Source organism: Aquarana catesbeiana, linkage group LG10 (genome assembly GCF_042186555.1).
Source record: "Aquarana catesbeiana isolate 2022-GZ linkage group LG10, ASM4218655v1, whole genome shotgun sequence".
Lineage (NCBI taxonomy): Eukaryota > Metazoa > Chordata > Amphibia > Anura > Ranidae > Aquarana > Aquarana catesbeiana.
The window spans coordinates 126,332,811-126,349,669 of NC_133333.1; the positions used below are offsets into that span (position 1 = coordinate 126,332,811).

General features: G+C 39.7%; 1 protein-coding gene across 1 annotated transcript in view; it reads left to right on the forward strand.

Moving 5' to 3' along the window:
• The window catches only part of TECTA (tectorin alpha), a 193,555-nt gene that overhangs the window by 69,145 nt on the left and 107,551 nt on the right, over positions 1 to 16,859 (forward strand). The window contains exons 8-11 of the mRNA XM_073601118.1: positions 7,086 to 7,678; positions 10,616 to 11,189; positions 13,340 to 13,941; positions 16,102 to 16,663. Coding sequence (XP_073457219.1) covers positions 7,086 to 7,678; positions 10,616 to 11,189; positions 13,340 to 13,941; positions 16,102 to 16,663 — 2,331 coding nt within the window. The remainder of the gene's footprint in view (positions 1 to 7,085; positions 7,679 to 10,615; positions 11,190 to 13,339; positions 13,942 to 16,101; positions 16,664 to 16,859) is intronic.

The window sequence follows — 16,859 nt, forward strand, 5'->3', positions numbered from 1 at the left end:
GTCCGAGGAATTCCTCAAATGTGTCCGGTGTTCCGTCCCATAGAATGATCAAGTCATCAACGAATAAGGTGTTGCACTAAGCACACTTACTTACTCATATTTTTATTTATATTTTTATTAGTTATTTTTATTTCTCCTTTCGAGGCTCAACATATTTCAATTAAGGTACCCTGGGAAGGTAGCGCCATTCACCCCTAATTAACTTTCCTTTACTATTTTAACTCACCCCTTTGGGGGTAAGTGTAAGGGGAGGCTGCAAGCCTTCAGGTCTGTGAGCGCGGAAACTCGTCCCTTAGTCCTTTGACCTCATGATTCTCATTTGCTCTGACAGGCACTGTGAGCTGTAAGGTCTTATATAGACAGGTGTGTGGCTTTCCTAATCAAATCCACTCAGTATAATCAAACACAGCTGGACTCAAATGAAGGTGTAGAACCATCTTAATGATGATCAGAAGAAATGGACAGCATCTGAGTTAAATATATGAGTGTCACAGATAAGGGTCTGAATACTTAGGACCATGTGGTGTTTCAGTTTTTCTTTTTTTAATAAATCTGCAAAAATGTCAACAATTCTGTGTTTTTCTGTCAATATGGGGTGCTGTGTGTACATTAATGAAAAAAAAAAATGAACTTAAATGATTTTAGCAAATGGCTACAATATAACAAAGAGTGAAAAATTTAAGGGGGTCTGAATACTTTCTGTCCCCACTGTATATGTACTGTATATGTCTATTTGATAAACATATGATTTGCTTCTGTTATCACTTCAGGGTAGCAATTACTCTGAATCTCTAATGCAGGCTTCGGGGTATGCTTTCTCCATTGCTGCCACAACTGGAAAGAATTACATCCCTTTTACAATACCATTGTATATCTTTCGGTTAGGTATTCACATCTCAATCACTAGAACGTACTTCTGCATTCAAAGTGAAGTGTTTTTAAAGATTATTTTACAATATAAGATCTTATCAAGAAAGAGTATCACCTAGAATCATCTAGAATAAGGGTTTGTTTTACATGAAGGGGTTCCCCGGCTGCTTTGTTTTCCAGAAGAAGAAATATGATGGGAGCTGTCATTTACTGGCAATTTAAAATGACTTTTTTTTTTAAATGCCATTTGCTTAACAATCTCATGACTATTAGTCTAGAAATGACCATTACTGTTTTATAACATTTGGCTCCAATTGACTTTAGTGGGGTTCAGATCCGGTACCCAAACAAATTAATGCTTGGTGAACCCACCCTGAACTGAACCTAGGAAAATTCAGCTTAGCACAATTAGGGACCAAGGCTATGGTTAGAAATTGCCAGAGAAGAACAGTCGGTGCAAGGAATTATTGTTAAATATGCCCAGGAGCTCCCCAGCATTTTTCAGCATCAACTGATTTTTTGGAGTACAAGATCTTAGGACTTTGGTGTTGTTTTATTCCCTTCTACCCAAGCTAGCAAGGGCTATATATAGTGGTTTAATAGTAAGTAAAAAATACATATTTATTTTTGTTAGTGCTCTTATGCCTGACTACTTTCCTTAATTCAAAGTTCTTTAAACAGTGCAACATTACAAACCTCAAATAACTTTTTAGGTTTAGAAAAACTCTGAGATTTTTAGCCTTGAGAAGACTGTGTTAAGATGGCCATACAGTGTTTAATGCATTTTGTATGAAGATGTTCAGTCTCAAAATGTTAGTTTGATTTTCTAATGGCTAATGGGCACAAACCCATGATGATTTTTCTCCATAGTAAAGAGAAAAATTAAGGAATGGAAAATGTTTCTTGTTCTGAAAGAATGAAAGTTTCCTGCTAGGAAAATTTTTAACTGGAAATAGAATTTTTGTGGGCATGGAATTTCCTTCTTTTAAACAATTACAGTTGTGCTCATAAGTTTACATACCCTGGCAGAATTTATGATTTCTTGGCCATTTTTCAGAGAATATGAATGATAACAATTTTCTTTCACTCATGGTTAGTGTTTGGCTGAAGCTATTTATTATCAATCAACTGTGTTTACTCTTTTTAAATCATAATCACAACAGAAACTACCCAAATGATCCTGATCAAAAGTTTACATACCCTGGTGGATTTTGGCCTGATAATATGCACACAAGTTGACACAAAAGGGTTTGCATGGCTATTAAAGGTAACCATCCTTATCTGTGATCTGTTTGCTTGTAATTAGTGTTTGTGTGTGTGTATAAAAGGTCAATGAGTTTATGGACTCCTGGTATACCCTTGCATCTTTCATCCAGTGCTGCACTGACGTTTCTGGATTCTGAATCATGGGGAAAGCAAAAGAATTGTCAAAGGATCTATGGAAAAGATTAGTTGAACTGTATAAAACAGGAATGGGATACCAAAAAATATCCAAGGAATTGAGAATGTCAATCAGCAGTGTTCAAACTCTAATCAAGAAGTGGAAAATGAGGGATTCTATTAAAACCAAACCACGGTCAGGTAGACCAACTAAAATTTCAGCCACAACTGCTAGGAAAATTGTTTGGGATGCAAAGAAAAACCCAAAAATAACTTCAGGTGAAATACAGGACTGAATACACATGGTGTGGCTGTTTCAATATGCACAAAAAGTAGGCACTTGAAGAAAGATGGGCTGCATGGTCGAGTCGCCAGAAGAAAGCGATTACTACACAAATGCCACAAATTATCCCGCTTACAATACGCCAAACAACACAGAGACAAGACTCAAACCTTCTGGCACAAAGTCATTTGGAGTGATGAAAGAAAAATTGAGCTTTTTGGCCACAACCATAAACGCTACATTTGGAGAGGAGTCAACAAGGCCTATGATGAAAGGTACACCATTCCTACTGTGAACACGGAGGTGGATCGCTGATGTTTTGGGGATGTGTGAGCTACAAAGGCCCACTAAATTTGGTCAAAATTGATGGCAAGATGAATGCAGTACGTTATCAAAAAGTACTGGAGGAACATTTGCATTCATCTGCCAGGAAGCTGCGCATGGGAGGTACTTGGACATTCCAACATGACAATGATCTAAAACACAAGGCCAAGTTGACCTGTCATTGGCTACAGCAGAATAAAGTGAAGATTCTGAAGTGGCTATCTCATTCTCCTGACCTCAATATCATTGAGCCACTCTGGGGAGATCTCAAACGTGCAGTTCATGCAAGACAGCCCAAGAATTTACAGGAACTGGAGGCTTTTTGCCAACAGGAATGGGCAGCTTTACCATCTGAGAAGATAAAGAGCCTCATCCACAATTACCACAAAAGACTTCAAGCTGTCATTGATGTTAAAGGGGGCATTAAGAACTGGGTTATGTAAACTTTTGATCAGAGTCATTTGGGTAGTTTCTGTTGTGATTATGATTTAAAAAGAGTAAACACAGTTGATTGATAATAAATGGTTTCAGCCAAACACTAACCATGAGTAAAAGAAAAAATTTTCTGTTATCATTCATATTCTCTGAAAAATGGCCAAGAAATCATAAATTCTGCCAGGCCAGGATATGTAAACTTATGAGCACAACTGTATGTATGATAAAGGAATGTATGAAAGAACAATAACAAAAAAGGTTTCTGGATAGTGTATGCAAAATTGGAATGTATAAGTCGATTTTATAAATATACTTCTAAATGTAACATACTTATACATTTAAATACCGTAAACTTTTATCAATATTCTTTTATTGATTTAATAAACAATAAAAGAAAACAGTTTTTATAAATCTCATGATATAGCGCTGTAATAAATATACACATTTATATTAATAACAAAATCATCTTATGTGAAAAAAAGTCCCATTATGTTTATTACAGTCCCAATTTTTATCAGTCCTGTGCTTCATCTAATTGTCTACTGTAAAATCACTATAACTATATCTAGCTGCAGGCAATTCTTTGCTTGCATGCCTTCTCTAGTGCTGATGTATGAAAGGTATGCTGATTAGAAGAATTATTATTGGCTATAGCAGCCAATTCCAATCCTTCTTTTATTTTCAGATCTGTATTGTAGACATGGCAGCTGGAAGTTGATTGATTGCCATGGGAACACCTTTTTTCTTATTTCACACTTTTGTATACCTCAGTCCCTTAATAAGAAAAAAACAATATATATTTATATATATTTATGATGACATATGTGGGTTCCTAGAAAATCTGAAATATGAATGTGAAACATATTTTTAAAGTCCAATAACATTTGACACATGAAGTTTTGGAAAGCCAACACAGTAGATGGCAAAATAAGCTTAATTAACAAATGCACCTGCAATGATAGGATGCCAGGCATCACAATTTCTTCAATCCTATTTGTACTGACTGAGGCCAAAGAGGGCTCTCTGTTTCAAAGAATTAGATCTTAGCGTTTTCCTATTCCAGATGCTGTCCTGACTCTTTTTAACTCTCAGCTGGAACGGTAACTGCCAAGGAGTATTATATTACTGGTTAAGGTCCCTGAATGAGCCAAGTATTTCTTCTATTTTCACGGATAGAATCTCTTATTTTTTTAGTAAGCCTACTTTTCCTTTCTTATATATATAGTATTATGCAAAAGTTTTAGACAGGTGTGAAAAATGCTGTAAATTTAGAATGCTTTCAGAAATAAAAGTGTTAATAATTTATCTTTATCAATTACCAAAAAAATGAAAGTAAAGGAACAGAAGAGAAATCCAAATCAAATCAATATTTGGTGTTATCACCCTTTGGCTTCAAACCAGCCTCAATTGTTCTTGGTACACACAGTGCTTATGCACACAGTTTTTGAAGGAACTCTGCGGGTAGGTTGTTCCAAATATCTTGGAGAGCTAACCACAGATGTAGACTCGATGATGTTGAGATCAGGGCTCTGTGGGGGTCAAACCATCACTTCTAGCACTCCTTGTTCCTCTTTATGATGAAGATAGTTCTTAACTGCTTGCAGACCAGCCGCCACAGTTTTCCTGCGGCAGAATCGCACGGCTGGGTGAAACAATGTTATGTTACGTCGCTTCGCCTTTTGGCCACTAGGGGAGCGTGCACGCCGCAGTGTGTGCCCGACCCCGATGCGAGTGCCCGGCCCCTATGCGAGTGCCCGGCGGGCATGATGACCGCTGGGATCACGCAGTCGCTCGTGACAGAGCGAGAACCAGGATCTGTGTGTCTAAACACACAGATCCTGGTTCTTTCAGGGGGGAGGAGACAGATCATGTGTTCATACTATGTATGAACACCGATCTCTGTCTCCTCCTAGTCAGTCCCACTCCCCCCGCAGATAGAACACAAACTAGGGAACACAATTAACCCCTTGCTAGCCCCCTAGTGTTAACCCCTTCCCTGCCATTGACATTTGCACAGTAATTAGTGCATTTTTATAGCACTGATCAATATATAATTGTCAATGGTTTCAAAAATGTGTCAAAAGTGTCCGATATGTCTGCCATAATGTCGCAGTCCCGATAAAAATCGCAGATTGCCACCATTACTAGTAAAAAAAATAATAATAAAAATGCCATAAATCTATCCCCTATTTTGTAGACGCGGTAACTTTTGCGAGAACCAATCAATATAATATATTGTGATTTTTTCAAAAGTGTCGCTCTGAGGAAAAAAATATTTTTTTTGATTAAAAATGTGGGATATTTATTATAGCAAAAAGTAAAAGATATTGTGTTTTTTTCAAAAGTGTCAAAAGTTTTCAAAAGTGTCGCTCTTCTTTTGTTTATAGCCCAAAAAATAAAAAATGCAGAGGCGATCAAATACCACCAAAAGAAAGCTCTATTTGTGGGGAAAAAAGGACGGAAATTTTGTTTGTGTACAGCGTCGCACGACCGCGCAATTGTCAGTTAAAGAGACGCAGTGCCGAATTACAAAAAATGGCCCGGTCATTGAGCAGCCAAATCTTCCAGGGCTGAAGCGGTTAATGACATTGACTATATGTTTGGGGTCATTGTCTTGCTGCAGAATAAATTTTGGGCCAATAACACGTGAATCACAGGATTTGAGGCAGCTTACATCCATAGATGATCTGTGATTAGCTATCCAGGATGTTCGAAACAACCTGCCAAGTTCCTTCAAAAACTGTGAAAGTGTACCTAGAAGAATCGATGCTGTTTGTTTACTGGCTTTGTTAATTGATAAAAAAGAAAAATCTATTAACTGAAAGCATTCCTAATTTACAACATTTTTTTCACACCTGCCTAAAACTTTTGCACAGTACAATATATATATATATATATATAAAATTTTCACCACACGTCGGTAACAACCCACGTAGTCCATACATACAAAGAAACCAAAACAAATACGTTCAGAAATTAAGTTATGAAAGGATGGGAACACAAAGTCAATGTATGTATCCAGATACAATTTTATTTGTCACAATAATAAAGTCTTTCAATAATGGACAGCCAACTCATTTCAGTTTATTTCAGAGGTTATACAAAAGTCCCCCCTCATCAGGGCTTGGATTTATTATGCAGAAGGAGTCCAGATGGATAGTTTTAATCCTAAGATTTTGGTTGTTACTAAATGCAGTTAAAGCGGGGGTCCACCTATCTATCTTTTTTTTTTTTTTGAGTTCATTCACAAACTTTTCTTCTCAGCATTACATACTCACATATTGTGTGTAATATGTCTGCCTGTGTCAGATTTCGTCGGAAAGAATAACTTATATTATTCACTGCAGGCGGTTTCCATCTTCATTGTGGGCATTTGAAGCCCACAAGCATTTATTTCCTGGATGTGGTGAATGCTGTGCTCCCAGCATTCACCGCTCGTTCCCACACATGCTCAGTGGCATCCTGGGAAGCCTGAGACTAGCTCCCAGGAGTCTGGGAGAGGCTAGAAACACGCCTACTCCCACGAGAGGAGAACCAGGAAGTGCAAAGAAGAATAGAAAAATAAAAGGTAATTACAGCGATTTAAATTTTTTTAAACGGCATGTCAGCATCTAGGCAAGGAAGCGAATACATACAGATATTGTTCAAAATTTGGGTGGAACTCCGCTTTAAATGCTCACTCAGGTCAGTTGTCTGGCAGCCATGAGGTTTTGCTTCTGATGTGATGTGATCATTAAATATATCTATAAAATGTCCTCATGTATTTATTTTTCTTTACTGTCTTTGTTTGCAGCCTCAGTTATCCAGTGTCCAGAATTCAGCCATTACTCAGTATGTACAAGCAGCTGTCCAGCCACGTGTTCTGACCTGACAGCTCCTCAGTACTGCAGCAGCCCATGCATGGAGGGATGTGAGTGTGATAGTGGGTATGTGTTGAGCGCAGACTCATGTGTTCCTGTAAGCAAATGTGGCTGTGAGATGACTGGGAAATATTATGTGGTTGGTGATTCCTTCTGGACCTCTGCAGACTGCACTGTACAGTGCTGGTGTGAAAATGGAGGGGATATCGTTTGCTTCAACACCAGCTGCCGAGATGGTGAGATCTGCTCTGTGGAAAATGGATATCAAGGCTGCTACCCCAGAAGGGAAAGTGTGTGTCTTGTCAGCCAAAACCAGGTGATGCACACATTTGACTCAGTGAGCTTCTCTTATCCGGTAGAATATTCTTATACTCTGTTAAAGACTTGCTCAGAAAAGACAGAGTTTATTGAGATTGACATCAGCAAGAAGAAACCAGACTCAGGCCCCAACTGGCTCAGACCACTAAGAATTCAGGTGGCCAAGCAAGAGATACGAATTGGTGGAGGCAGCACCTCAGAGATTAAGGTAGGCAATCATAAATAATAAGATAATTATTTTTTATTATATTGTATTCTAAATCTCATCTCTTGGGAAAAAACATTTCTTACAGCTAAACTAAAGTCCACTGCAGTTCTACAGGATGTTTGATGTAATGCACAAGTACAACCCCTGGCAAAAAAAATATGTAATCACCACTCATGGAAAATGTTCGTTCAGTTGTTTAAATGTGTAGAAAAAAATAATTATAGACATGCCTCAAACCTATTTTCATTTAACCACTTTAATACCAGGCACTTTCGCCCCTACCCGCCCAGGACAATTTTTAGCTTTCAGCGCTGTCGCATTTTGAATGACAATTGCGCGGTCATACAACACTGTACCCAAACTAAATTTTTATCATTTTCTACCCACAAATAGATCTTTCTTTTGGTGGTATTTGATCACCACTGGGGGTGTTTTTGCTAAACAAACTAAAACAGACCAAACTTTTTGAAAAAAAAAGTTTTCCTTTGTTTCTGTTATACAATTTTGTTTTCTCCTTCACTGATGGGGACTGATGAGGCTGTACTGATGGGCACTGATGAGGCGGCACTGTTGGGCACTGATAAGGTGGCACTGATGGGCACTGATGAGGAGGCACTGATATGTAGAACTGATGGGCACTGATATGCAGCACTGATGGGCACCAATAGGCTACACTGATATGCAGCACTGATGGGCACTGATAGATGACACTGATGGGCACTAATAAGTGGCACTGATAGGTGGCACTGATGAGCACTGATAGATGGCAGTAATGGGCACTGATTGGTGGCACTGATGGGGACCAATAGATGGCACTGGATAGGCAGCACTGATGAGGAGCTACTGACAGGCATTACTGATTGGCATCTGAAGGGCACTGACAGGCATTACTGATGGGGCACTGATTGGCACATTTATGGGAACTGATTGGCACTGTTATGGGCACTGATTGGCACTGTTATGGGCACTGACTGGTGTTCTTGATGGGTCACAGACTGGAAGCTGATTGACAGCTGATAGGGGCTGTGCTGATAATCAATGTGCTGATTATCAGCACAGACCCCCCCTCTGACAGGGAGAGCCACCGACCGAACTTCCTGGTTCATGCGATGGTCAGCTGTGATTGGTCACAGCTAATCACATGGTAAGGAGCCTCCATCAGAGGTTCCATTCCACGATTGGAGATGCGGTGTGTCAGACTGACACACAGCACCAGCGATCGGCGCGCTGCACACCCCCGCGGGCGTGCCCGCATGTTATCCTGCTGGACGTCATATGACGCCCAGTCAGGATAACAAAACCACCGTTCAGCCGTCAATCTGCTATAGGCTGGGCGGGAAGTGTTTAACATTCCAACCCTCTGGCTTTAAGAAACAGTTACAAAAAGAAAGAAAACTGTAGTCAGTTGCATCTGTTTTTGCAGATCAAGCAGAGTAAAAAAATCATGGAATCACTCAATTCTGAGGAAAATATTATGGAATCACCGGCACCTTTCCTTCCACAGTACTGTCCACTTCTTGTTCTGCCTTTATCTTAATGTCTCAGGAAACCACCCAGTGCTCTGCTAACCCTCCGAAAAAGCTGACACACACTATGGGGTTGATTTACTAAAACTGGAGTGTGAAAAATCTGGTGCAACTGTGCATGGTAGCCAATCAGCTTCTAACTTCAGCTTGTTCAGTTAAGCTTTGACAAAAGATCACGAAGTTGATTGGTTTCTATAAATCACTGCACCAGCTTTTGCACTCTCCAGTTCTAGTAAATCAACTCCTATGTGTTTGGAGACTAAGGGCTGTTGGGAGATGTAGCTTTGCAGGGTGACCTATGGCACAGGATGTGACAAACAACATATTGCAGAATGCTCCTCCTGGCAGCCTGAAGCAACTTAGTTATAGGCCAAATCTAAAAGGGTCACAAGAGGTGTCTTACACCTTTACATTTTAAAAGAAGAACATTCCTTGTCAGCTTAATGTGAATAAGGATCTATATATTTCAAAGTATAATACAACTATTGATTGTTGATTCTCTCAGAGACCTAACAAATTTTCAATTACTGTTTTGGAGGAGTGATATTAATACTTTACAAATTTAAGAAAATACTCAAATTGTGAAGAACAAAATTAGAGGTCTTAAACTTAAAGTGTCTAGACCAAATGTAGCATTTTAATTATGCATTGGTTGACTTGACAATAACTAATACCAAGAGTTAAATTTCCATCAATGCTTGTACAACCTCTGGTTGCAATATGCCTCTACTAGGATCACCTGTTTTAGGCCCTATTCACACTTGTGAATGGGCCATTTGCAATTAGCTGCAGGAGACCAAGTAGGTTGGGGCAGTAAGCCCTAATAAAACCAATAGGAGTCTGACAGCTCCCGCAGCTATTCATGGCTGATCTCATGTATTTGCTCATGCAGCAAAATTGACCCTGTACACAGACTGCATGAGTGGTTAATTGGAATCAATGGCGAATAGCTGTGGAACCCCTGCTGGTCCAATTTACAAGTCTGAATAGGGCTTTAGCCAAGGTTCACACTATTGCAGGAGCCGTAGTGTGTGTAAATCTTACGCGGTCTCACACCCGCAGGCAAATGCGCTGCTCTTCAGCAGACGCACGTTGATGACATTAATTCTTAGCACCCTGTCTTTCCTTCAGGTACAGCAGACCTTTCGAAAGAATGGGCTCTGTGCCTGCGCAAATGCACCCAGACAGAGCTGCAATAATGTTAACTTAGCCTTACACAGGACCTTCCTTGCTATACCACTACGAATCTAGCTTAAAACATTGTGAGCATGTCAAAAAATTGTATATGAGATGAATGTATTTCTAATGATAATAGGAAAGAAACGTGGCCAATATAAGCACAGACCTTTTATGCCTAATGATGAAACTGACTCTGCTTACAGTTACATTTAAGAGAATGTATCTTTTTAAGGTTAATGGATTTCAGATTGAACTTCCCTTTTACCTGCCATCTGGTGAGCTGGAAATGTACCGTAACAGAAATGGAACAGTCATTGAATCTGAAGGGTTTGTTAAAATACAGTATTCGGACCAAGGCCTGCTTTACATCACTCTTTCTACCTTGTACTACAATTGTACAGGAGGATTATGTGGTTACTTCAATGGAAACAGTGAGGACGAGTTTTGCTTCCCAAATGGAAAGTGTACGGATAATGTTGCTATATTCTTAGAGAGTTGGACAACTTTTGACGAGATCTGCAATGGAGAATGTGGGGATTTGCTGAAAGCCTGCAACAATGATTCTGAACTACTGAAGTATTATCGAAGTCGTTCCAAATGTGGAATTATTAATGATCCATCCAACAGCTCTTTTCTGGACTGTCATGCTGTTGTTAATGTATCCGCATATTACAGAACTTGTCTGTTTCGCCTGTGCCAAAGTGGGGGTAACCAGACAGAGCTATGTGACTCTGTTAGTCGTTATGCCATGGCGTGCCAAAATGCTGCTGTAGATGTTGGCCAATGGAGGAGTACAAACTTTTGCCGTAAGTTTATGCATTTTAATTTTTACTTACAAATGCAGAGTTTATCATAATAGTTTAGTAATTTATACTTACACTAATTTGTGTGTACTATGTGTTCAACCACTTCAGCCCCGGAAGAATTTAACCCCTTCCTGACCAAGCCCTTTTTTGCGATACGGTACTGCGTCGCTTTAACTGACAATTGCGCGGTCTTGCGACATTGTACTCTAACAAAATTGACATCCTTCTTTTCCCACAAATAGAGCTTGCTTTTAGTGGTATTTGATCACCTCTGCGGTTTTTATTTTTTGCTCTATAAACAAAAAAAGAGCAAACATTTTGAAAAGAAAAGCAATATTTTTTACTTTTTGCTATAATAAATATCCCAAAAAAATATAAAAAAACAAATTTCTTTCTCAGTTTAGGCCGATATGTATTCTTCTACATATTTTTGGTAAAAAAATCGTAATAAGAATATATTGATTGGTTTGCGCAAAAGTTATTGTGTCTACAAAATAGGGGATAGATTTATGGCATTTTTATTATTTTTTTTTATTAGTAATGGCGGCGATCTGCGATTTTTATCATGACTGCGACATTGCACCAGATGGATCGGACACTTTTGACACTATTTTGCGACCATTGGCATTTATACAGCAATCAGTGCTATACAAAAGCACTGATTACTGGTTAAATGTCACTGGCAGGGAAGGGGTTAAAAACTAGGGGGCAATCAAGGGGTTAAGTGTGTTCATTGGGCGTGTTCTGTAGGGGGGGTGGGCTCCCTAGAACATGACAGAGATCATTGCTCCCGATCACTGGGAGCAGTAGATCCCTGTCATGTTGCTAGGCAGAACAGGGAAATGCCTTGTTTCATAGGCATCTCCCCATTCTGCCTCTCACTACGTCACGATCGCGGGCCACTGGCGGACATATAGTCCGCGGGACCCGCAGACACGCACATGCCCGATAACCGTCGATGACGTAGCAACGTACGGGTTCGTTGTTTTGCGCACCTGTGCCACTTTGCCGACGCATATCGGCGTGAGGCGGTCGGCAAGTGGTTAAAACTAAAGTTTAAATATGAATTTTATTGTATAGGTTATTTGGTCCAGGTTGAACCATACTTGAACCATCATCGTGGAAGCTGCAAATCACTTTAGTACTAACCACTACTGTATTGATAGTCGCAGTCCCAGGTCCTCCCAGGGGCTCACTTGCTCGGCACTGCTGCCATTTACAGAACATCTTGTATGTTTTTCAATGAATAAAAGGAAATCTTTGATTGGATGAGGGGAAGAGGTGAGGCATTGGCATTGCCGATGTTTTCATTCCTCACTAGTTCTCTTTCAAGCCAGTTAAGTACAAAGACAAAACATCAACACATGTTTAACCTGTTCTTACTGGCCATAGGCACATATGCAGCCGCAGGGGGGGGGGTGGGCTTTAACACGGATTGGCTGTATATATATGCGTCCATGGGGGAGAGCTTTCCTGTGCTGAGATCATGCTTGCTGTGTGCTCCCAGCACAAAAACGAAGATGTCACAGGCAGCTCTGATTCCTGGATTTTAGATCCTCTTATAAACAGTGATACTGTGGAGTCTATTTACAAAGAGGTGGTCAACCTATTTAGTCTAGTAACCTTTTTTTCTGGTTTTCTGAAAGAATTAGCTGGAGGACATTTATAAATCATGTTCCCTTTTATAATAGATTATATTTAAAGCAACCTTGTTTCTCTGAGATCTTCATTACGTGGTCTGCCGAGTCCCAACACTGCCAATTTCCTGAAAATCTTGGGATTTTGTATAGAGTTTGGAATTTTGCATGTGTGCCACAGACTTTCTACATCAATAGAAAGCCAGTCTCCTGGCCTTTCGGACGACACAATGAAGATCCCAGGAGCTGATTGCAGGTAAGTATGATTTACTTGAAATGTTTTGGAAGAGGCCCAGAAAATGATAAAAGCCATAAAAGTTCACTTACAACTACTATTAGAGTAGGTCAAATTGACCAGAGTGGGAAAAGAGCAAAGTCGCAAAGCTGCTTACATTACATGCATTCAAATATGTACATGGAAAAAAAAAACAGGTGGAATGTTTTTGCTCAGATAAAGTATTGCTGATATCTTCTTCATTACTGTATTAATAATACCTGTGTTGCATACCACAGCCCTAATGTGCCCTGAAAACAGCCACTTTGAGGAATGCATTACTTGTTCGGAAACTTGTGAAACCCTTGCCTCTGGCCCAGTCTGCACTGATAGTTGCACTGAAGGATGCCAGTGTGATGAAGGTTTTGCCTTGCAGGGTACGCGGTGTATTCCTAAGAGTGAATGTGGCTGTAATTTTGAAGGTCATCAGGTTTCCACAAATGAAACTTTTTGGATCGATCTGGATTGCAAATCTCTTTGTTTTTGTAATGGGACAGACAACAGTGTTTACTGTGAGACTAGTCCATGCAAGGATGAAGAATACTGCATGGAGGACAATGGGCTGTATTACTGTCAGCCCCGTACAGATGCATCATGTATTGTCTCAGGATATGGACATTATCTTACATTTGATGGACTCCCATTTGATTTTCAAAGTAGCTGTTCACTAATCCTTTGCACTACAGTTACTAATTCCAAAGCGGACACTGTCCCAAGATTTACAGTTACTGCTAAAAATGAGGACAGAGATTCTTCTCTTGCACTATGGGTAAAGCAAGTGGAAGTAGAAGTTTACAGTTATAACATTGTAATTTATCGGGCATACAAACACACTGTCCTGGTAAGTGAGTATTAGGTTTGTATAAACTTGTTTTTTAATGGTCATTATTTCATAAAAAACATATTCATGTAATGTAACATTATCCATTCTTTCACTGAAAGCATTAAAGCTGAACTCCAGACAAATATAAGACACAAAGCAGTGCAGAACTATATACGTTAATGCATCATTCAGTGTATTTTTTAAATACAAGCACTGTAAGTACCTGAGTTTGACCTGGTATCAGCCTAATAAAGTCCCTGTGCAGTAGATCTAGGGAACCAATCAGTTTATATGTTGACAAGTAGAATGCTGATAGGAGGAGAGAGCATAGTGACAGAGAGGTGAGCTGGAATATCATAACACTACTGAGGTCACCTCTCTGCTTACATATTGGAGACCAATATTAAAAATAAAATTTTCTTTTTTTTTTTCAACAACAATTATTGCCATTTTTTGCCATGACTTGATGTTGGGGGATTAGCTAGTCAAGGTACTTATCTAGCTTATTTTATGAATATTCTTTATCAATTTAATGTTGCACAAGAAATTGTGATGTTTAAAATGTAGTTAAATTATAATTGCATGATTTTAAAGTGTTTTTAAGATGTTTTGATTGAAAATTGTCCCCTTTTGCTTTTCTGCTCCATTCTATGGAGGATACAAAGCTCATAAGGTAAAGTATGGAGAACATTGAAGGAAAAATATAGTCATTTTGTTTATTTATTTGTTTATCTATTTACGGTGAATAATGCATTTATTATAGTTTTAGTCAGGTAAATATGAAAAAATACAGGTAGAGCTTTAGACTCTATCATATCACTTTGTCCCTTTGTTTGCTGTTGACAGAGCTCAGTAGCTCTAGCTGAAATTTACACATGCCATGGAGTTTAAAGCCTAGTACACACTATTTGTTTTTTTTCTTTCAACCCAGCGAGCTGAACGATAAAAAAACTGAAGAGCTTGGTAGGATATGCTGTATTAACTATGCAACTTTAGATTTCCCCCACTGAGCTATTGTGTTCTGACAGGGGGAGGGGCCCCCCTGCCAGAACACGCTCTCAGCCTTTGGCTGAGAGTGCTGATCGGATGCCAATCGGCAGACCTTTTTCAGTCATGCCCCACGGCTGAATGCTATTTCTATTACACTGGCCGATGTCGCCTGATATTCAGCCTGTGTGTATGACCCTTAAGCCTTATCTTAGAACTCTGTCTGAAGTCTCAGTCAGACAAAATGAGCCTCAAAGCAAGCATTGTCTGCTGTGCTATCTCTTTAGATAACCTTTTATTAAATGACCATTGTTAAACAATAGATTCAAAATGTGTAATCTTTTAATTAGTGGTTATTGCACACAATGTTCAGTTCCCCTACTTTGCTAGCATGCTGTGCTTTATTAATCACACTAGCCTTAGACCCCTTTCACACTAGGGCGCTTTGCAGGCGCTACAGCGCTAAAAATAGCGCCTACAAAGCACCCTGAAAGAGCCGCTCCTGTCTCTTCAGTGTGAAAGCCCCGAGGGCTTTCACACTGGAGCGGTGCGCTGGCAGGACAGTAAAAAAAAGTTCTGCTAGCAGCATTTTTCGAGCGGTGAAGGAGCGGTGTGTATAACGCTCCTCCACCGCTCCTGCCCATTGAAATCAATGGGCAGTGCGGCTATACGGTCGGCAGCTTTGCGGGTGGTTTTAACCCTTTTTTGGCCACTAGCGGGGGTTAAAAGCGCACCGCTAGCGGCTGAATACCTCTGCAAATATAGTGGCGCTTTACCGCCAACGCCGCCCCCACCCCAGTGTGAAAGGGGGCCTTACACTTCCTGGTAATTTTAATGTTTGTCATTAAATCAGTACTGACCCACTATATTACAACATGTTGAGGGACATGAAGCCTTCTCCCAATTAGTTCTATAATAGAGTTCAAAATTGTGCCCCATATAGGCTAGATACCCCCACAATCACCTTTAGTTAGTTTTACTATTGGTGATTGTGGTGGTATCCATCCTATAGGGAAAAAAGTTATGAACTCTATTGCATAGTTTAAAAGCTTACACGTTTTCTCCTGCCCGTCATACAGTACATTCATATTGGCCTATCACTGGGTCCTGAACTGAGTAATAGACTGCTTTTTTATGAATTTCACATGGACTGTGAATTGATTTACATACTATTATATGTTCTTTTGCCAGGTAAATAATGAAAGACTTTATTTGCCTCTGAAGTTGGGTCATGGCAAAGTGAATATTTTTGCATTTGGTTTTCACATCGTTATTGAAACAGACTTTGGCCTGAAGGTGGTCTATGACTGGAAGACATTTCTGTCTGTAACAATTCCCCGCTACATGCAGAACAGCACATATGGCCTGTGTGGGAGGTACAATGGAAATATGGAAGATGACCTGCAGACCTCTAGTGGTTTCATTAGTATGAATGTCAACGAGTTTGGTCACAGCTGGGTAAAAAGGGACACATTTTGCCAGGTTGGCTGTGGGGACAGATGTCCAACCTGTACAAAAGTGGATGGATTGTGGAAAGCCCAGCAGCTTTGCGGCTTCATTCCCAACAGGAGTGCTGTATTTGCCAAATGCCACAGCAAAGTGAATCCTAGATTTTTCTTCAAGAATTGCATTTTTGACTCCTGCATTGATGCTGGTGCTGTTCAAACTGCTTGTAGCTGGCTACAAAACTATGCGAGTACATGTCAGACACAAGGGATTGCTATCACTGGCTGGAGGAACCATACATCCTGCTGTAAGTTTTAGTTAAAAAAAAATGTACTTAAAAATGAAGTTGTATTTTAGCAAGTATGGCAACATGAGTTATTGTAACATGAAATGTGCATGTTATTTACAAAATGTGTCAAACATTGCTAAACATTGAGAGGTTAATTACACACATTAGTTTTAATAGATGCTTACCCCTCCTGACCTAAAATAACATATCACCC